The sequence below is a fragment of the Centrocercus urophasianus genome, unplaced genomic scaffold, assembly GCF_019232065.1.
Source record: "Centrocercus urophasianus isolate 14NV4802_14NV808 unplaced genomic scaffold, USGS_Curo_1.0 seq_17, whole genome shotgun sequence".
Lineage (NCBI taxonomy): Eukaryota > Metazoa > Chordata > Aves > Galliformes > Phasianidae > Centrocercus > Centrocercus urophasianus.
Window position 1 is genome coordinate 5385038 of NW_024884722.1, and position 21893 is coordinate 5406930.

At 39.3% G+C, this 21893-nt stretch overlaps 1 protein-coding gene and 2 non-coding genes across 3 annotated transcripts in view; all 3 read left to right on the forward strand.

The window, feature by feature from the left end:
- EIF3A (eukaryotic translation initiation factor 3 subunit A) overlaps nt 1-21893 on the forward strand; it is a 29961-nt gene that overhangs the window by 4568 nt on the left and 3500 nt on the right. Inside the window, exons 3-19 of the mRNA XM_042817995.1 lie at nt 24-160; nt 1800-1963; nt 3023-3222; nt 4136-4344; nt 5797-5968; nt 6480-6584; nt 7179-7277; nt 7933-8049; nt 8652-8837; nt 11684-12031; nt 12559-12663; nt 14189-14302; nt 14586-14708; nt 15778-15931; nt 16407-16591; nt 18210-18301; nt 20321-21108. Coding sequence (XP_042673929.1) covers nt 24-160; nt 1800-1963; nt 3023-3222; nt 4136-4344; nt 5797-5968; nt 6480-6584; nt 7179-7277; nt 7933-8049; nt 8652-8837; nt 11684-12031; nt 12559-12663; nt 14189-14302; nt 14586-14708; nt 15778-15931; nt 16407-16591; nt 18210-18301; nt 20321-21108 — 3298 coding nt within the window. The remainder of the gene's footprint in view (nt 1-23; nt 161-1799; nt 1964-3022; nt 3223-4135; nt 4345-5796; nt 5969-6479; nt 6585-7178; nt 7278-7932; nt 8050-8651; nt 8838-11683; nt 12032-12558; nt 12664-14188; nt 14303-14585; nt 14709-15777; nt 15932-16406; nt 16592-18209; nt 18302-20320; nt 21109-21893) is intronic.
- LOC122160439 lies at nt 6873-6996 on the forward strand. The gene has a single exon (XR_006168822.1). It is a non-coding gene; the product is annotated as a small nucleolar RNA SNORA19 (small nucleolar RNA).
- LOC122160438 lies at nt 7617-7749 on the forward strand. Its single transcript, XR_006168821.1, has one exon. It is a non-coding gene; the product is annotated as a small nucleolar RNA SNORA19 (small nucleolar RNA).

Below are 21893 nucleotides of genomic sequence, written 5' to 3' on the forward strand. Positions count from 1 at the left end.
TTCACGTTCTGCCTTTGATACAGGTGAACATCAAATCTTTAGAGGATGTTGTTCGAGCCTATTTAAAGTTAGCTGAAGAAAAAACAGAAGCAGCTAAGGAAGAATCCCAGCAGATGGTGCTGGACATAGAAGACTTAGATAATATTCAAACTCCAGAAAGGTAGGAGGCCTGCCTTTAAAATATAAGTGTTTCATAGCAAAGTGTCCTTACTTTCATGCTTGTATGCAGTGGCATAAAGGTTTCTAGATTTTCAGTGAATGTTGTTGGAGTATGAATGTAGAAAATGTATACTGAAAACAAAGAAGACTTCTTCAGTTGAAACTTTGTGATTCTTACGAGTAGTGCACCTTAATAGTAATTTCCTGACTTTGTTATTGAACTAAGGCTTTTGCATTGACTTATCAAGTGTGTGGTGTGGTTAAATAAGTAGTGTTAGGAAAGTTTGTATATAAAATGTTAGATTTTCTGAAGCTTAAACGTGTGGTTTTCTTTTTTATGCACTTAGTATTGTTGTATCTTAACAGTTTTATAGAAGGCAGCAGTTCTTCTAAAACATCTTGTTTGCAACAGAGATTCTGGTGGAACTAGCAAACAGCTCAGGAATTTATTGATGTAATTAGGAAGACAGTAAAGAATAAAAATGGGAGCTGACAGAGAAGGTAAAGAAGAAGACTCACCATGATTCCAAGTCAGAAGTACCTGTGTAAAGGAAATGAGACTGGATGTTTTACTTGAAAGGATACCTGATGGGTGCTATATTGATGGGTTACATAGAAGATGGCTAGTGACACAGCTGTAAATTACCACGGGTATGAAAGATATAAAGGAAGAGAGGGATTGTATTTATAATCTCAGTTTTATGAGCTGATGGATGAATCACTGCATTCTGAGGGTGAGCCATAGACATGTCTGGTTGAAGGACTAGCTGAAGGAGAAGACGTGGAGCTGAGGAACAGTAAGGTGTTCTTTAGCAAAATACTATGCTTCTGTTGGTTGAACAGTGAGAAATTACAGGGTACTTTAAAAAAAGTAACAGGGTACACTTGATTGTGTACAATGAGATACTTCTGTGAGTATCTTTCACAGTGTGTTGGTAGGTAAATTCAGACTAAAAGTACAGTGCACCTGAGTTGGAAAGGTATCCTTTAGTGCCATCCAGTTTGTTGACAAAATTTAAAACAGTAAAAGGTGAACTGAATTGAGCCTACAAATAATAGGTAGAGAAAGGATGCTTTGAACTTGTTTGTTTTTGTAGGTGACATGGTAGCAGTGTTCTATGGAGCAAATAGAAATCGTAAGGCACGCATTTCTTCTGTGTCATGTGTCAACAAGAAGTAAGCTCTCTGGCAGCACTGCTGCTTGCTAAAAAGAACGTTTCAGCAAGTGGAAAAGTATCTGAGTAGCTAGTGATATTTGAGGCTAACAGAAGGACAGTGCACTGCTGCCTGATAAAACAGGAAAGGTGAAAATCCTGGAACTAGTTTCCTTTTGCTTACTTGTGTGAAGGACACCACCTCCAGAAGTCTCTTACTCATGGAGCTTGTACGCATCTGTCAAAATATGAAACACAGCGTCAAGAAAAGGGATTCTGTCCTTTAAAGGAGGAGTCTGAGGGACAAGTTTGAAACTAAGCAGCAGTTACTGCTCAGTGGCAAGTAGCAGTTTGGTTTCCTACAGTCCGATCATAGATCTTGATTTAATAAAAAAAAAAACGTTAGGAAATGTGAGCAATAAAACCTTTTGTCATCTTTTTCCATTTATTTTCCTCTCTTCCGTTCCCCCTGCCCCAAAACTGTAGTGTTCTTCTGAGTGCTGTAAGTGGAGAAGACACACAGGATCGTACTGACCGCCTGCTTTTGACACCATGGGTTAAATTCCTCTGGGAATCCTATAGGCAGTGTTTGGATCTTCTCCGTAATAATTCTAGAGTGGAACGCCTGTACCATGATATCGCACAGCAAGGTGGGTTGGGAAGGTGGAAACTGTAAGAGGCTCAGCACTCCTGTGTTACATACTGTAAAACTAGAAAATGAGAGGTTATTCATCTCTTACTTTTGCACTGGAGTTGAAAACATCACTCTCTTAAGCTTATGTATGCACATCCTTCTCTCAAAATTACGGGGATTCTTAAATGTGGAGGTTTTCTGGACACAGATCTTTTCTTGAAGGAGAATACGCAAGGAAAAGTTTATTTGGGCATACTTAGTATTACTGGTGTTGTGTCTTTACTTTTTCTAACTTACAAAGATTAGTTGGCAGCTTCACTTTTTTTTTTATCCAGAATGACAAATGTCTTCCATTAATGTACGGTACAGTAAAGGCTATTGTAAAAATATGATATGCTATCAGTTTTGACCCAGAAGTAGCCTAGTAAAATGCTGTCCAGAATGTGATAGGAAGCAATCTAGTCTGATGCTTCAGGATGTTATTCTGCAAGAAAAAAAAATTTCCAAGAATGGATGATTTCCTAAAAAGTAAAAAATGAGTGTAAAACATTGTATTATGTAACTTGGGCCTCTGCTCTTTAAGAAAGAGGCTATTGGGTTTTGAGCTCTGCACTCAAGCTGACGCTTGAGAGGAACTGGAGGATCAGAGACAAGTTTTCCTGTTATCTCCAGCTTTTTGAAAGCTTAATTTAACTTTACCATTTCAGATGCCTTGGATTTTTTTCCCATGTTTTACAGAGGCACAGCTTCAACTCGTGCCATTCACAGAGTTTATTTGCACATAAAATAAAAACTAGAATCGCTCCTTAAATTACAATGTTCTAGAAGTATCCCCTTTATTCCTTGAGCTTCATTATGTAGAAGCATCTTAATTTTTTTTTGAGGTCGAGATGGTAGTGCTTTGCACTGATTCTGATTCGTTATGCGTGCACTTAGATTATGTCGTGTTCGATATGTCTGTGGACTGCAAATGAAGATTCTTTAAATGCATCACTGTACATATTTGGCCCCCATTTAGGACTACAACCAAATCACCACCAGTTAACAGTCTTGTTTCTATTCTCCATTTGTGCAGCTTTCAAGTTCTGCCTGCAGTACACGCGCAAAGCGGAGTTCCGTAAACTCTGTGATAACCTGCGAATGCATCTGGGGCAGATCCAGCGCCATCATAACCAAAGCACAGCAATCAACCTCAACAATCCTGACAGCCAGTCAATGCACCTGGAGACCAGGCTCGTGCAGCTTGACAGTGCTATTAGCATGGAGCTGTGGCAGGTATGCAGCTTCCTGTAGTCACGCTGTAGTCTGCTGCCTTCCCACGTGTGTACTGAATGCTTTATCTGATGTCCCTGGAATTGCTGTTTTTGTGTAGCATTTCAAACCAAGCTTCTGCTGGCAGTAGTTACTGGTGAAATAGTTGGAGTCCCTTAGAGTTTTGAAAGTAAGAAGTAGGCTGACATCTTCCTCTCTTATGTGTTGCGTTCTCCTGAGCTACATCACTGGGAAGTGGTTGGTAAATGTTAAACCTTGTAGTTAGGCTGGGGCCACAAAACTTCCTGTCTGAAGTCTGTTAGTATCTGGCCAGTGAGGGCGTTTTCAAAGCAAGTCGTTCAGAGAGGTGCTTTGCTTTTGGGATCTTAGTAATGTTAAATTTCTTCAAGAGATGGAGGTGTTGTATCTCTGAATTTGGAGTATGCTCTTTTATGCTGATTCCTCTTAGGTATGGAAGTAACTATATATAAGGTATTTGCAGGAGTGTGTTTGCATATATGTATCTTTATACAGATTTCTTAATGTTAGGAAAGCTTTACCTGTTGTAATCAACAAGCATGATTCATATGAAAAAAGGTAAAAAGAGTAAATGATCCAATTGATAGAATGGTAAAAATAGGAGCACTGTTCAGTTTTTTATCCTTGATTTGTAGATTAAAAATTGGAATAAATAAATAACTCAAATTAAATGACCTTTAATTACCAGCTGCTTGCATATAGAGGTAGTGGATGTGCAGGATGTCCAAATAATTTCTTTCTTAATAAAGATTTAATTACATCTAAGTGTCAAAACTGGAGATCACAGATTTCAGTGGGATGAATTATAGCCTTATAGCCATCAGTGATGGTTTATTTCTTCCCTTGCTTGGGTGGGGTTGGGAAAAAACTTCTAAAAGTAGCGTAATTATTTTTTCAGGAAGCTTTCAAAGCAGTGGAGGATATTCATGGGCTTTTTGCGCTGTCTAAGAAACCACCCAAACCACAGCTGATGGCAAATTACTATCACAAAGTTTCGACTGTCTTCTGGAAATCAGGAAATGCTCTTTTTCACGCATCTACACTTCACCGACTTTATCACTTATCGAGAGAAATGCGAAAGAATCTCACGCAAGAGGAGATGCAGAGGTGGGGAGAGATATTTAATGTGATCTTACATTCTATTTTTGAACTTCAGATGGTCAAAAATAAACTAAATTATATCCCAGAAGAAGGAAATGGCAAGCATGGCTGCGAGCAGTGGCCAGCACTAACTGTTGCCCCAAAAGAGAAAGAGATTTTGTAAAACGAGAAAGGATTTTGTACAAAGCTACAGTAAAGTAAGTTATGCAAATGTCAGGTCACCTTATTTAAGCTTCCGTCTTTGGTACTGACTGGGAATCTAAACAAATTAAGAAGTAGCTGGTTTTTGCTTTCATTTTCTGTTCTGAGTGGTGATACTTCACGAGATTTCCTTACTGCCAGCATGAACTTCTCCTTTGTATATGCAAGTGTGAGTAGCCAAATGTCACAGAGTTGACTAGATCAGTCTGTGCCTGTGACAGCCTCTGCCCTTCCCCCCCACCAGAGTCTCACAAAATGGAAGGAAGGAAGGGAGGAAAAGAACAGCAGCAACAATCTATGGAGTAAAACTTATTTTACTGTGATATTAGAATACAAGATAACACAATATAATACAATTTAATTGAAATTGAGACTAATCAGACAAGATAAGAGAGAGAGAGTTCCTGGGACCGAGTCAAACCTGAAAAGCTTGGAACAGCCAGGAAAGCACCTCCAGCACCCACTGCAAGGCAGCAAGAGAGCGCCCCCCACACAGAAGGGCCAGATCCCATGACTGCTGTCATGTACAGGGATAGGTACTTGGAATTGGGGCAGTGACACTTTAATACCCCGTGCACTACATGATGTTTTGATGTGGAATACTGAAAGCCGAAAAAACAAAAACATAAAACCATGACACCAAACAACCATTAATTCTCTGCTGATAATCTGATATCTGGCTCGGGTTTTGAGGCATGCAGAATCATTGGCTGTATGAAACTCTGAAGCTCGTTTACAGGCCTATATACATGGTGGGAATAAATACTGTATGAGATTTTTATATTCCTGCTTATCTGGGTACTGAGGTCAAATTTAAATGTTTGGTGTTACTTGCGTTTAACATCAAAAGGTATATAGGTATATTTAGCAAGAAATGTTAAAATCCATGACAATCAGAATTACTTGTATGGATTCAGAGTAAAATAAGATTGAAAATATGCTGCTTTCTGCTATTTTCATTATTGTGGTATTTACAGAGATGGTTTGTCTGTTCTCTGTGTGTGTGTGTGTGTATGTATATACCCACATGTGCACATAATGAAAACGTGTTATCAGAATCTTTCCTCTGATTACCGAAGAGCAGTGCATGCTGTATCCTTACTGCACAGCTGTTGTCTTTCATGTTATTACTGGTATTTTTTATAGTTTGATGAAAGGAATGCTACTCATCCCTATTTGTGGATTGGCATGTATGTGAAAATGAAATAAATAGTGTTCTCTGTCAGCTCATCCCTCGTGGTCATGCTTTGTCAACAGGATGTCTACTCGAGTCCTTTTGGCCACGCTCTCAATTCCTATTACTCCTGAGAGAACTGATATCGCTCGCCTCCTGGATATGGATGGCATCATTGTGGAAAAACAGCGACGTCTGGCAACTCTGTTGGGTCTGCAGGCCCCTCCTACCCGTGGTAGTCTAATTAATGACATGGTACGTCATTGTGCTTTTATGAGGAGCTCTTAAATTCTCAAATCCTCTTCTTGATCAGTTTTCATCCCAGAAGTGCTGCACTTAGCTAAGGGATGACAGTTACAAAATGAGAGCAGCTTTATGATTAGTTGTATTACTGATAGCTTACTGCTAACATTTCAGATTCACAAGAGGGGCTGTTTTCAGTTTGGATGTGGGCGTACATCCTCGTAGTGGGACTGTAGGTCTTTGTGTCTTAGAAACGATGAATATGTTGAGGGTGGCACTGCAGTCTAGATACTTATCTTGTTGGTATGGTTTTTGTCTAATTTTTCATCTTTCAATATGATTAATTGATGTTATGTGCAGTTACTGTCTCTGTAACTAAGAGTATTTTATTCTAAGAAGAATCAAACTGTATTAAAAGGTACGTGTGATACCTGTTTAGCTTTGGGAGTGTAAAATGCTTAAAGCATTACTATTTGTTAGTATTGTATTTATTTTAAGATATTTTGGTTATTGTTTGTTGTAGGTGAGGTTCAACGTAGTACAGTATGTTGTTCCAGAAGTGAAAGAACTCTACAATTGGCTTGAAGTTGACTTCCACCCACTCAAGTTATGTAGCCGTGTCAGCAAGGTGGGTTTTGTATTTTCATCCAGACAGTGGAAAAAATTCATTCACGTCTGCAGGGTGCTCTGCAAAGATGCACTTTCTGAAATGCTTTGGGAGGTCTTGTGGATGGAAATGATGCTAAGCTTAACTTTGTTTAAAAATGAAGGAATGAGAAAGGGTGTGCCTGCAAGTGGACTATGGGAAAGGGAAAAACATACCATAATCTGTTCTTACTGTTTAAATGTAATGTGCTGGGACGTAGAATTGTGTGAGATCCCTTTGACTGTGTTAGTGTAAATTCTGCAATGAAAGAAGCACATCACATTCTTTTTCTTTAATAGTGGGAACAAAGATATTTGAAGTGCTAAAAAGAACTTGAAGGTAAATTAGCAGTGTGGTTAATGTTGCCAGTACTGTCAGTCACCTTCATACAAAAAGTGTTAGCAATCTTCTGGTGTTCTGACCAGAAGATTGACTTCAGGAAAACAGAGTATCTGAACAGAAGTGCTATTCTTTCCTGAGCTGTAAGCCAAAAGTATTTCAGAGTCATACTTAGTACTTTAATGTTGAAGTTTTAAGGGTTGATGCAGATAAAGTAACTTTTCAGAATTTTGATAGGTACTGAACTGGGTGAAAGACCAAGCTGAGAAGGAACCAGAACTGCAGCTGTATGTTCCTCACCTGCAAAACAATACCATTCTTCGCCTTTTGCAGCAGGTATGAATAAGGAAAATGTGTGTTTGTAAGTAGATGCAGTGCTTTGGAAGAGCATCAGTCTGGAAACTACGCTGAAGTAATTTTTTTCTATTAACTAGAAGGCCATTATGATTTTGGAATACTTTTTCCAGTGTATGACCCATACCTGCAAGTTTGTACATCGTTTAGGTACAGCCAACTTAACTGTACTTAATGGTGGTTGAATGCAGTGGTGCAATTTTTTGCCTGGATTTTCTTTGTGTGGAGTCTATGAAGTTTTATTTAAGGTAATTCATTGTGTCTTAAAATCTTATGGAATAACATTTGGGTGTTGGCTTTTTTTCATAAACGTTTTGTAAAGCGCACATTTCATTGACCTGCTTTCATTGCAAGTGATGAGCAGCGTTATTTCTGATGTGCTAAAGAAATATGTGAAGGCTAATTAGCAGCTTAGCTGTACGTAGTTACTGCTGCCAGTCTCCTTCATACAAAGAAGTCATTGAGTAATGACATTTATTCTTAGCTTACATTTGGATTCAGTACAGAAATAAAATCCTGAAGGAATATTTACAATAATACCCATACCTGAATTTATTGATGATTTAATAGGTTACCAGCTTTTATTTCTGTCTCTGTTTAATGAAGAAAAATACCTCATGTTTGTTTTCATGTAAAGGTGGCCCAGATCTATCAAAGCATTGAATTTTCTCGCCTGGCTACCCTGGTTCCTTTTGTTGATGCTTTCCAGCTGGAACGGAGCATTGTGGATGCAGCCAGACATTGTGACTTACAAGTAAGTGCTGTCAAAAGACACTGAAATGATGTATGAATTTGTGGGTATTACACTGGATGAAAAGGAGCTGGAGGGCATTGAACACAAGGAAGGTAGTTGGTTCTGTTAGATGGAGGTAAACTGGGATGAAAATGGAAGTGGCGACATGAAAAGCTGACAGTTCCTCTTGAAGATTGCCCTGCTGGTCAGGTTGTCTGTATCAAATGAATGACAACCTGTAGTTGAATGTTTTAAATTGGTGAAGAGATGCCAGTAGTTTTTTGTTCAGATTGTCCATTTAGGCTTTATCTTAAGCCAGTTCATTCCATATGACATCACTTCTGCAGACAGATGAATTGAAACTATCTTGTTTCAAGATATTTTTATTTCCTGTTTTACCAAAGTGGAGAAAGAGAATCTTTTAAAGTTCTGCATCTTACGGTGACTATTTTTAAATAGAACATGGAAATAAAGCAAGATTCTATCCAGTGCTCTTTTTCTTTTTAATTCTTACTTAGAGCTCTTGTTGACTTGCATTGGCCACGAGTGCAGCAGCACAGAAATCATTGAAGAGCAATTAATAATACAAATTCCCCCCTCTTTTTTTCTTTATTTTTGCAAAGGTTCGCCTTGACCACACCACCCGGACACTGAGTTTTGGCTCAGATTTGAACTATAGTACGAGAGAAGATGCTCCTCTGGGCCCTCAGCTACAAAGCATGCCTTCTGAGCAAATCAGAAATCAGTTGACTGCTATGTCCTCGGCTCTGGCCAAAGCTCTTGCAGTCATTAAGCCCCCTCACTTACTGGTAAGTAATTGTACATTTTCTGAAAGTGCTGACAAATCCTAACGTTTCTCCTAAACGTTGTGTTTTGTATGGTTTAATGGTTGCACTTACACAGCCCCGTGTTAGTTCTTGCTTGCCTGATAAGCTGCTCTTTCCAATGAACTGCTTTCAGTACCGTACTGCAAGTGCTGTTGTCCCTTTTCCTCAGAAACAATGTGTTGAGGTGCTAATATACACAAATGAATGGTAACATTAAGGCTGTTAAGGACATCTGTTAAGGACAGAGTATCCTTCTGTTGCATACTGACCTGTTCTAATAGCTCTACAGCTTTTGGTTTGGCAAAATGAGCTTGTTTGAATTTGTGACCTGGTACTTGAATATCTCACCAAGAAGTCGCCGATGGCTGATCTGATGGTAAATGTGGCACTGCAAAGATCCCAGGACAGGGCTGGTGCTGTGGGCTATTATTGTGTATTCTGGTGTATCTTCACATGTGTGTTGCTCCATTTTTCAAAGTGTTGCAATGCTCTCTGATACAGCTAGTCAGTAATAATGAGCTCCATTTATATGCCTGTACTTCAAGTAGAAACTAAAGCTAAGAACTTGATATTTTTTAACAGTTTATATTTTAATTAATGTGTTCTGAAGTTAGATGTCTTTTCCTTTTTTTTTTTCCAGACTTGTTTTTCTTACTCAAGTGTATTTGTGCTTGTGAAGAAGAACAAATCATTCCTAAATGCACCCAGCTTGTCAGTGTTTGATCATAACAAAAATAATGTCAAGATGTACACCAAATGGAAAGCATTTTAAATGGCTGATTATATCAAGTTTAGAATATACCATATAACAACTTAGCCATAGATGAATCCACAGAGCTAAGACTTGTTTGAAATTTTGCATGCATTTTTGAAAATGCAAGAGCCTGCTTTCTTTATTCTTTCTGGCAAAAGTGGAACCTGTAATGTGACTTCTAGTGGAATCTAAAGGCACGAACAAAAGATCCCACAACTGAAGAACTGACTTGTCTCTCACTGGCAATCACTCTCACATGACTCCAAGGTCAGCCAACCTGATGAGCTCGCATTTCAGGTTCTCCAGAGCCCTGTAGGAGCAAGGTGTAAATCACGCTGTGGGATTTCCTGCATGCTTTGATTGTGGCAAGTTTAGAACTTCACTTCTAAAAAAGTGGTAAATTTAAGTGTGCTGTGTGCTTAAGAAAGAAAGGTTTTTGTAGCCAATATGTTGAACTTTTCCATTTTGAGAAAAAGACTGAGGGCAAGATGTTCCTACTAAATGCTTTATCCAAATTGGAAATAAGAAGTTATGTTCCTAAAATAACTGCGCAAAGTAGGGCTGTATCATGACGCTTAATACTAGCTTACTTGTGTTAGCTTGAACATATAGTAACTATTTAATAGTGCTTATTTCCATGTAAGTTTTCCCATAGGAAAGGATTTATTCAGATAAGTTGTTGGTTTAAAGGAAATAAAAAGCTTTATTTGTACATTTACAGATGGAAATGACAGGTAGTCATGACGTCAGTTTAATTATCTGAATAAGACATAAATACCAGTAATTATGCTTGTAAAATTTGAGTACATGATCAGGTTTAATACTGACCTGTGGGGTTAGGGAAGCTGTGGAACAAAGGGGTATCACTTTTTCTTTGCTTTTCACATAAAAACCTCTCACTCTTGAAAGTGTTTAGAAAGATACAATTTATTTTCAACTTTATTACAAAACCTCAAGTTTTTCATTGTTGACTTTCTGGCACCCTCACCTGTTTTTAAGTGCAACAAAATATGGATGTTCCAATGTTTTTGTTTAATGCTCTGAAAGTGGCAGATTGCTAAAAATACCTCAGAGCTCTCTCACATTTCATGAGCAGCATGACTGAGTGCTTGCTGTGAGTCATTAGGCTGCAGTCCTTGGCTGCTTCCTGCAGTGATTAAAATGGGCAGCTCCCTCAGCTGGCACAGCCATACTTCACGTGTAGAGTGAGCATCTCTACAAAGAGCCATATAAATACTCTGGAGGAGAGTTTATGGGATGGCCAGGAGGATGCCTAAGGAGCAGTCTACATGCAATTGAGTGCTTCTTATAATTCAGTCAAAAGGACTTGATTCGGATTTTTTTTTCCTCATAAGACAGTACTTTGTGTCAATTCTGATACTTTTGTTTTACATTTGAATGTTTAAAAAAAATCCCTCAACATTAAAAACAAGGGAGCTTTGTTGAAATACAATACATGTATTGCTGTCCTTGCTAATGTGTAGAGAGAAACAATATTGCTTCCCTAAATAACTCTTAGATATAGACTCCTAATTATCACTGACATCCGTGTGCAGTATTTTTGGACAAATTATGAAAATACCATACCTAAAATAGATGTGCTGCAAAATATTGTTTATATAAGCAACTTTCAGCTCCATTTGCACGTGGTTCTGTTGAATTGACTCTGCCTTGTATGCCACGTGGATAGTGTGATTGCTGTCTTTACTACGAGAGTGGTGAGGTGCTGGAACAGCTGCCCAGAGGTTGTGGATGCCCTGTCCATCCCTGGAGGTGTTCAAGGCCAGGTTGGATGGGGCCCTGGGCAGCCTGGTCTGGTATTACATGGGGAGGTTGGTGTCCCTGCATGTGGCAGGGGGGTTGGAGAGGTTGGAGATTGATGATCCTTGAGGTCCCTTCCAACCCGGGCCGTTCTGCGTAATTAGATTTAGCGTTACGGTTGTATTTCCATCCAACTGGCAAAATAGGGAAATAAAACTAGTTCTGAGATTTCATTGAGAAGCAACTACTACGTTTTCTGCCTTTTTGAAGAGATGCTACATACATCATTGTCTTGTTCTTAATTTACATCCAGCAAGAGAAGGAAGAACAGCATCAGCTAGCAGTCACTGCCTTCTTAAAGAATTCAAGGAAGGAACATCAGCGTATTCTTGCACGCCGTCAAACTATAGAAGAAAGAAAAGAGCGCCTTGAAAGTCTGAACATTCAGCGTGAAAAAGAGGAACTGGAGCAGCGTGAAGCAGAGCTCCAGAAAGTCCGTAAAGCTGAGGAAGAGAGGCTGCGCCAGGAGGCAAAGGAAAGAGAAAAGGAACGTATCCTGCAGGAGCATGAACAGATCAAGAAGAAGACTGTTCGTGAGCGCCTGGAGCAGATTAAGAAGACTGAACTGGGAGCCAAAGCATTTAAAGACATCGATATCGAGGTAGGAAGCTTGCTATTGAAGCATTTTGTGCTTTTAAAATTGTGCTGATAGGCTGCCTGAATTTCTTGTTCTTTACTGGTTTTGTACTGTGACTGGTCTTATAAACAATCTCTTAGAAATGAGACTGCCAGTTTGGCACTTAATATTAATTTGCTCTATGGTGTAAGCAAGCCCTAATAGTGAATTTGGATAGGATCTGTTTTAACTGGAGTAAAGTCCAGCTGTTATTTTAAGCCCCTGGTTTCTCAAACAGCATCTGATCTGTGGAAGATATTCAGCTTCCATTTTGTTGTACTTGAACCATGTCTCAATCAAGAATCAGGATACAAATGTTTTATAGAGCTTTAAAAATAAAATGCAAATTACCCCAGATGTCACGAGAGAGGGGAAAAGAAGCTGAGAATGCTTCTGAAGCAAATTTGTTTAAAAGTTATGGGAGGACTGCAGGCACTTAAATGAACAAATTCACGTTTGTGACAGAAATACTGTTTGCTTCATGCTGTACTGATAACTGTACTTGGCTGCAGGATCTCGAAGAATTGGATCCGGACTTCATCATGGCTAAACAAGTGGAACAGCTGGAGAAAGAGAAGAAGGAACTTCAGGAACGACTGAAGAATCAGGAGAAAAAGGTACAAAGTAATAAGGGTGCTAAGCCATGTCTATACAACACTTATGTTGGTGGTTGTGAATTGTGTATTCTGATATAAAATATATGGATATTCAAAATGTTATGTATAAAGCTAGCAAAAGAAGGTGAAGGCATGATAAACCAGCTGAGTTACTAGTGTTGATGGACAAATCTATTGTAATTATTCGAGTTAATTTGAAACTGGGCTCTTAAGCTATGTGCAAAGTGGGTCTTAGTTGGGAAGATTTGTACTTGAAAACATCTTCAGAGAAAATTAAAGGCTCAGAGAAGGGGAGGCCTTTAGAGGACCTAAATTTAATTAATTGTATTAGTTCTCACTGAAGCAGAAATTCCATTGTTAGAATTCATCTAGGGTGTTGAAGACAGTCTGCGTGAAATTCACATGACTGCAAGTGTGGGGAATGTGCTGCCAGAGTAAATGAAAGTCACCACGTGTTTTCAAGACCGAAACAGAGTTTATGTGATGCCATTGGCAATTCCGTTCACTTAAAGCCAACATGATGTTTGAAAGTTGCAAGTGCTTTCTCATGAGGAGGAGCAGAGAGAGAGAAGCTGTGCTTTCTGGACACTAGTGAGGGGATGCAAGGCAGTGTTACAGCTTCATCAGGGAAGATCAGGTTGCATATTGAGAAAAGATGCTTCATTGAGAGGGCGGTCAAGCACTAGAACGGGCTCCCAGGGAAGTTAAGTGCAACTCAAAAAAACCTATTTACAGAGTTCTTCACCAAAGGCTTTAAAGAAAGCTCAGCAGTTAATGGCATGAAACTAAGTCTTTAACTGAAGTTCAGTTTAGATGTATTTTGTGTTGGAAAAGTAGGAAATAAAATCAACCCATCTTTAGCTTTACATCTTAAATGATTGTCTCCAGACTGAATATTAGCTGTCAGTAGAGAAATCTTGGTTGTGCATCTCAAGTATCGTGTCCAGTTCCAGTCCCTTTATCTCAGGAAGAATGTAGGTGAAGTGGAAATTTGAGATGAGAAAAGCAGGCGTTGTTAATGGTGTGGATTGGCTTCTGCCTGAGAAATGACTTTGTAAATTAGTACCACTATGTCTCAAAGATTTCTGGAGAAAGCATATAGTAGTAGACTCCCTGTGTGTATGTACAGGTGGGGCCTTCATTCTGTGAGCTGTCGATCCAAGGATTTCTTTCCAAAGTATGCTGTGTATAAAAAGCTTCTTTGAGTTCAACAGGACAAGAGGAGAAATGTACTGCCTGCTGAATGGAAGGGAAAAAATTGTCTCAGGAAATCCTTGGAGCTGAGAGTTGTTGATGATGGGAGACTGTTAGGAAAAGCATGGATTTGTGTCCTTTGCTTGGAATGCGCTTAGGTGCTGATGATAGAGTCAGGTTTTTGTTTAGGTGGGGCTTTGATCCACATGGCTGTATGATAATGATATCTATACTGGAGAAATTGGGATTTCTTCTGGAGATGTTGAAGAGTGTGTGTTCCGCATTTGGTCTTTGCATTACGACATTCTGAGGTTGTGTTGTCTTCATTTAGATCGACTATTTTGAACGAGCAAAGCGCTTAGAAGAAATTCCTTTAATAAAAACTGCCTACGAGGAGCAAAGAGTGCGTGATATGGAGCTGTGGGAGCAGCAGGAGGAGGAGAGGGTAAGAACTTCTATTCAGGTGATACAATCCGTCAGCTGTAAATGAAAAATAGCAGTTTTGCACTGTTTTTTTTTTTCCTTCCCCTGGCTTCACCTGGGAAAAGAAGTGAAAAAATGGGTCTGAAAAATTGTTTAAATTTTCTATTTTTATTGTGCAGTTACACAGCAATATCTTTTGACCTGGATCTGAAAGAAGATATAATTTGAGTAGCAGCTGAGGTAGAACAAAGGCAAATACGCAGTGAGCTTTTCTTTGATGTTACTTTTTTATATTATCTCTTTAGATCACTACTTTGCAGCTGGAGCGTGAGAAAGCCCTTGAGCATAAGAACCGGCTCTCGAGGATGTTGGAGGACAGAGATTTATTTGAAGCCAGACTCAAAGCATTGCGGCGGACGGTTTATGAGGTACGTGAGAGATGATATTGAAATAGAATATTTCTCTGAAGTAAGGAAGTCAACTCGTGGCTCGGTGATTCTTCCTGAAAATTGCAAATTGGAATCTACAAAATGATGAGATCATTTATTTACTGCTTTGATTAAAAAGAGATATTCCTGCAGCCATTCCTGGGTATTACCACTTAAAATTTTTGTCAACTTCTGTAACAGCTTATGGAAAATAAGCACCTGAAAATACCTTTTTCTTTAATATGATTAATAAGAGATCATTGTAGCGTATGAGAAGCTATCTGTATCTTCAGAAATACTTGAATTTGCTGTGATGATAGCATATATTAAATTGAGACAGGGAGGTTTAGGTTAGATATTAGGAGGAAGTTTTTCACACAGGGTGGTGATGCACTGGAACAGGTTGCTCAAGGAGGCTGTGGATGCCCCATCCCTGGAGGCATTCAAGGCCAGGCTGGATGTGGCTCTGGGCAGCCTGGGCTGCTGGTTGGTGACACCTGCACACAGCAGGGGGTTGGAACCAGATGGTCAGTGTGATCCTTCTCAACCCGGTCCATTCTGTGAGTCTATTATATTGAAAATAATCCTTAAGCTGAGAAATCTGATGAAATATGTAGAAATACACAGACATACTTGTCTGTTTATTATCTTTTCCTTTGAATCTGGAAATTACTTTGATAGTATTTGGTGCTGCAAGTTGCATTTTGTTTGCCAAATTTGTTGACAAGTTAGACCAAGAGGGCAGGGAAAAAACTGTGCCAGATTCTCTGCTATAAGTATGGGTAGTTTAGGGAGGTCAGCAACTAGGTAATTTACGTTCCAGAAGCAGCAAATAGAGGACTAAAATTGTGATTGTTGTGTGTCTAAGAAGTATATTCACTTCTCTCAAATTTGCTGCAGAAGAAGGTTAAAATGATAAACAGAAACATAGTGGATTTTTAGCGGAGCAAATTTAATGTAGTGCTGTTGGTTGGTGTTTCTCTGCAGCTTTATTTAGCAACTGGCGTTTATATTCAGCTCCTTAATGTTTAAATTCTGGTAGTTTCAAGTGTGTTTTTTTGTATTTCAGGATAAACTCAAGCAGTTCCAGGAAAGGTTAGCAGAAGAGAGGCGCAACCGTTTGGAGGAACGCAAGAAGCAACGCAAAGAAGAAAGACGCATTACTTATTACAGAGAGAAGGAGGAGGAGGAGCAAAGGTTACGAGAAGAGCAACTGCTTAAAGGTACAATTGAGAATGTGATTGCTGCTTGGATGAAGTGTTTTTGTATCTGAGTTATTAATCATGCAATATTAAAAGAAAGAAGAATAATACAGAAGTCCTTAGTGTCATACTTACAGCACTACTAGCTGATCTTGTCTTTGACCTTTTCTAAAAAGGAAATCCTCTACTATACTTGATGTATGTTGATGTTTTGGCTGGCACATACATACTTTCTCCTCATCTTAGCTAGCAGCTATTGTTCAAGGTGTCAGGTTAATGAATGTGTCAAAGACTCTTTTCCTATTACTTTGGAATTAGAATGCTTCCAGAAAACCTATTCTGTGGTTAAGCATGTTCAGTGAAATGCTTAGTTGGATGGAGATATATATATATATAAGGAGCCAAAGGAGGAGGACTGTATTTCTGTACATCCTCTCTGTGTACAGCAAAGTAGTGTAATTGTGAATGTGTTCTGTTTATTTACTCAACTCTGCAGAGCGTGAGGAGAAGGAGCGCATCGAGCGTGAGAAACGTGAGCAGGAGCAGCGGGAATACCAGGAGCGTGTCAAGAAGCTGGAAGAACTAGAGAAGAAGAAACGTCAAAGAGAAATGGAGATAGAAGAAAGAGAGCGTCGTAGAGAAGAAGAACGGAGAGGTCTGGATGATCCATTTTCAAGGAAGGTTGGTAAAGACTTACAGGTTTGATTTTCTTCTTGTCTGCTTTTATTTCTGTGGATTATTTGGAAAAAGTTGACAGTTGATGGTAAAATAAGTGGTTTAAATCATTCGGTAATAGTGTGTCTAATTTAATAGTTGAATTACTAATGTCACTTATTTTCAGCTCTCTATCAGGAGCTTCAATCTGTAGTTTTGTTGTAAAGTTGAGCAAAGGTCACCAGGCTGTTCAGAAAGTAAATGAATAAAGATTAAAAGGAATATTGAATATAAATTAACACAAAACAGGAGAGTTATGTTTGGAGCATGTATAATGACTCAGCAAGTCACAGATCAGAGTAGCTATTGGAGGAAAATTCCAGTCTAAACATAAAAGTCTGGCTTTCTATTGTATAAGAATTATGCAGTGAAGTGAAAACGAGGTGTGTGTAGCTTCCTTTTGGCAGGTGTAGGTATTGGGGAATATCATTGTACCAACCCACCAGGAAATAAAGTGAAACTTATTTCATAAATAAGATGCTTATGATTTTATAAACGTAACAAGCCTGAACTCCTACTCCTTCAAACCTTAACAATAAGAGAACTTGGCTTAAATTCTTAAATAGCCATTGTCCTTGTTTAAAGAATGCTTCACTGCACTGGTATTTTTCCACGTAAGAAGTATTCTTAGCCACAGGCACTTGACTGTATGGAAAAACTGACATGGCCTCTAAGAAAGATACCCATACCACATGAAAAATGCCATTTGCAGGTTTGGAATTCTTTGTTCATTCTTGTTTCTTGGGATCCTTTATACAAGAAGACTATAAAAAATATTTAAATAGGTACTTAGAGTAGTGGATGTGTGAGATCTAGCCTGGCCGGATTATTTCTCTGTATAGCAGTGTAAACTTTGCCAAATTAAAACACTTGCAAAACGTTTGATACTAATCTTTTGAAAGTATGTCTGATTATGTGAAATCAGTTATTTTATGTGGCTTATCTAATTGGATTCTTATGGTGGCATTCAGGAATAAATGACTGCATTAGAAGTAGTAGAGTTTGGTTTTGTACAGCAGTTGGGAAAGACGTCACCTTTATTTAAAAAAAAAAGGAAGAATTGTTGCTCTGCCCACTTTCTAAGCAACACGGATGAATTAAAATACCTTCACTGTTTTGTGCCTTAAGTTTTCATGTTAAGTGCTGTGTAAACCCAGAATGAAATGGTCTGTGCTACAGAGAGCTTATGATTTATGCAGTCACATTTTCTGATCTAGTTAGAAAGATTCTATATTCACTCCTAATACTGTTACGCAGTAGGAAAGTGAAATTTTTAGAACATCTTCGTATGTTAATTCTCTTCCTGTTGTTAACACACTAAAATGCTTATGAATAAATGTATTAACTCTCTGTGTATCCTCCTGCCATGTTAGTAAAGTGTGTGGCACAAAGGGATCCTGATGTTCTTAATCTGCCATGAGCAGTAAAGTTCAATTATTCAATCTCCTGGCAGTTCAGTATTCTCTACAGTGGAACAAGCGATTTTTGTAAAGGCATGTTATGCTGTGGAAGGCATAATTTACATGCTGGAAATCTTTATTTTTAAGTATTCAAGAGGGTATTCCTACTTCCCTTTGACATACAGGAGTCTCGTTGGGGTGACAGAGGAGAGTCTGAAAGCTCCTGGAGAAGAGGTGGTGAGACGGAATCTGAATGGCGACGAGCACCAGTGGAAAGGTGATGATTGGGCTCAGTATGTGTGGGCTCTTTTTTAAAAGCTGCACTAACAGTAATCCCTCAGGCCTTTACATTTCTCTAAGTTACCTTCTAATTGCTTTTAAGAATCTCAAAATGAGAGATTTTGTCCCACAGCTGCATTCAGATGTTCTTTTTCTATTTAGGTTAGATAAATGAAGGCTGGCTTAGGCCTTCTACATCTGATAATCTTAATTACATCGATTCTAAGTAATGATTTTCTGACCCGCTCAAACATTGATGGCAATTGCATAAGTACAGACTGGGGAAGGATGATGAACAGATGCAGAGTTCCTAGCGATTTGAGATTTTCCATTTAGAAAACTGACGATAACTGTGAGAGAGAAAGTCAAAGCTGAGTGTCTTGAAAGCTGTTCAAGTCCCAGAAGAGCTCACAGAGCAGAGAATGTGTGCTGTAAACTAAAACTTAAGTTCTGAAAGACTGCAGAAGAGAGAAGGGGAAGGATTTCTGTAGGAAGAATGTTCTGATGGTACTTTGCACTTTTATTTTAAAAGTGGTTGATCACATCTATACTTTCAGATGTTTGGGATATATTCAGTAATAATGAAGACTGTTTGTATAGTTGTAGAAAGTAGAATCTTTAAAACCTGTCCATTCCTCTGTTCACACAGGATGCATTGTGCTTGAAATATTTCTGAAGAAACATGTCTAGTTGTTCTTAGAAGTCTGTGTTCATGGAAATACCACTACTTGTTCTAATTGGCAGTATGTTTTACTGCTTAATTACCCTTACAAATAGATATTTATAAATGTCTAACCTTAATTTCCAGTGCAGCAGTTTAAATCCATTACAGCTTACTCTGACTGTGGAAGCAAATCAATTTACTGTCTCCCTCTAGTAATTTCTTCTAACATAGTGGAATGAGATCTCTTGATGAAGTGAGTAGTGTCTTAAGCTCTCTTTAAAAACTGTGTTGCTCTTCTTGATAGCGATCCACTTTCTCTTGAATTGCAACATAAAAAATTGCATGAAACTCTCAAGTGAAGCATTTTATTTACGTATTGCAGAAGTGTTTAATGCATCTGTTTATATCAGATTTAATGCATTAGCTTGCAGCTAAAAAATTTCTGGCAGGCATTGATTTCTCATGGAGCAGGTCTGACATGCTTGTATAATTAGGACACAAATCCACGCAGTTACAGAGCAGCTGATTGTCTTGTGCAGCAGTCCCCAGAGTACAGGATTCCAGGTGCTCAGCGAATTCCAGTGCTCTAAATCTTTTCCTTACCGTGGTTCCTTTGGGCATTAAGCCAAATGCTGTCTCCAGGGAAGTGACAAGGCAGAAGGCTCTAACTGCTGTTCAGTAATGTCTGATCCTTTCAGTGTTGCACAGCTAAGCATATTCTAAAGATGAACTGGTGACACAATAGCCCAGTGAAAACTCTAACCAATGCTTTTTATCCCTCCTACAGCCTTGTGAGGAAAATCACTGTAAGTCTTTGTCTGCCAGAGCCTGCCTCCTGCTTGCAGTCGGGCAGCAGTAGTTGTCCTGCTGTACCCAGCTGTGTGTGCTTGTCAGTGAGAGCATCACCAATCTGTTGAGTGAAAATAGGGATGGGATTTTAGGGTTGGTGTGTTTGTGAAGCTAAGGGATACTTCGTGACCATGGTTTTTATTTTTAATGAGTTCTTTGAGATACAGAGTTTGTCACATTAAGCTTGATGTAGAAGCAAAACGCCTTATCTGTTTTATTGCAGTAGGTGACCAAAGGAGACTACTAAGCAGCTGTGATGTTTCAAAGGATAAAAAACTGTTCAGTATTTAGTGAATCTGTAGGGGAGATTCACTACCACTTTCATGTAGCACTCAAGGCAATTAGACCCCATGCATCTGAAAACTGCAAGGTCTGTAAAAGTACTTGCAAGCATGCATCAGGTATTCAGAAGTGATTTTGATGGGAGTCTACAGCACTGTCTTACATGTAATAAAGCTTTTCTAGATGTCATTTTCTACTCGCTTATTCCTTGTGGCTTTGTAGAGACTGGCGTCGAGGAGAAGCAAGAGATGATGAAAGACCTTTCCGGCGAGGAGATGATCTGCCCCGACGAAGTGACGATCTGCCTCGGCGAGGGGATGATCTGCCTCGGCGAGGTCCTGCAGAAGAAAAGGAACGGCCTTCTGTGGAATCAAGTGAGGACAGGCCGCCTCGGCGCGAAGGGGATGAAGACAGACCACCTCGGCGTGAGGGGGACGAGGACAGGCCGCTCAGACGTGGTTTGGATGAGGACAGACCTCCCAGACGTGGCTTGGATGATGATAGAGGGAGCTGGCGGGCTGCAGATGACGACAGGGGTCCCAGGCGTGGAATGGATGATGACAGGCCTCCCAGACGTGCGTTGGATGATGACAGACCTCCCAGACGTGTGTTGGATGATGACAGACCTCCCAGGCGTACGTTGGATGATGACAGACCACCGAGACGTGGCTTGGATGACGACAGAGGCAGTTGGCGAGCAGCAGACGACGACAGAGGACCCAGGCGTGGGCTGGATGATGACAGGCCGCCCAGGCGGGCTTTAGATGATGACAGGCCACCCAGGCGTGGGCTGGATGATGACAGGGGCAGTTGGCGTGCTGCAGATGACGACAGGGGTCCCAGACGTGGGCTGGATGACGACAGGGGTCCCAGGCGAGGTCTGGATGATGACAGGGGACCATGGCGTAACGCAGATGATGACAGGCTCTCCAGACGAGATGACGACAGGGGGCCATGGCGTAGCAGTGAAGATTCAAGACCAGGTCCTTGGAGACCATTTGGTAAACCAGGTAAAGCAGAGTAATGCAGTCATTTTTCCTCCATAGTGTGGTTAAACCAGCGGGTAATGGATGTGATACATTTGACAGAAAAGATGGGAGAATCATCTCTGAAAATGCCTGCAGTGGTTCCGCTAATGTGGACACTCCTTTACTTAGGAGAATTAATCCTTTTCATTTGGTTCAGTTAGACAAACCGTGCATGGCCAAAATCAGCAGTATTTATTATTTGCCTGGATTATATCTAAAGGTTGCATGGTATTGGTGGTGTTTACTTACATGCAAAAACAAGACACACAGTTTAAAGCTTTGATGAAGGAAGAACATTTTCAATAGTTGAGTGCACCTTAATTTCTTTCCCCACATGATCTGAAATTAATCTGCTAGGAAGGATTTTGATGCATCACTGCATCACTCAAGTGGGTCTGGTTTGCATAAGTTATTTTTTCCTAGATGTGGTAAAAGTAGGAGTATTTTTACACTTTTTTTGGACATCCTCCATTGAGTAGGATTTTATACCAGATGACTTTTTGAAGTCCCTTCCAACCTGAATTATCCTCCAATCCTATTCCTATGAGGCTTATTTCTAATTCAAAGTAGTAGTGTTGGTAACCAATACTTGTTTCTGATTGTATTTTAAACTGTTCCTGATTTTTTTTATACCATTCACATTTGCATGTTTATTAAATTTTTATTTTATATTTTTATTTTATATTTTTATTTTATATTTTTATTTTATATTTTTATTTTATATTTTTATTTCATATTTTTATTTCATATTTTTATTTCATATTTTT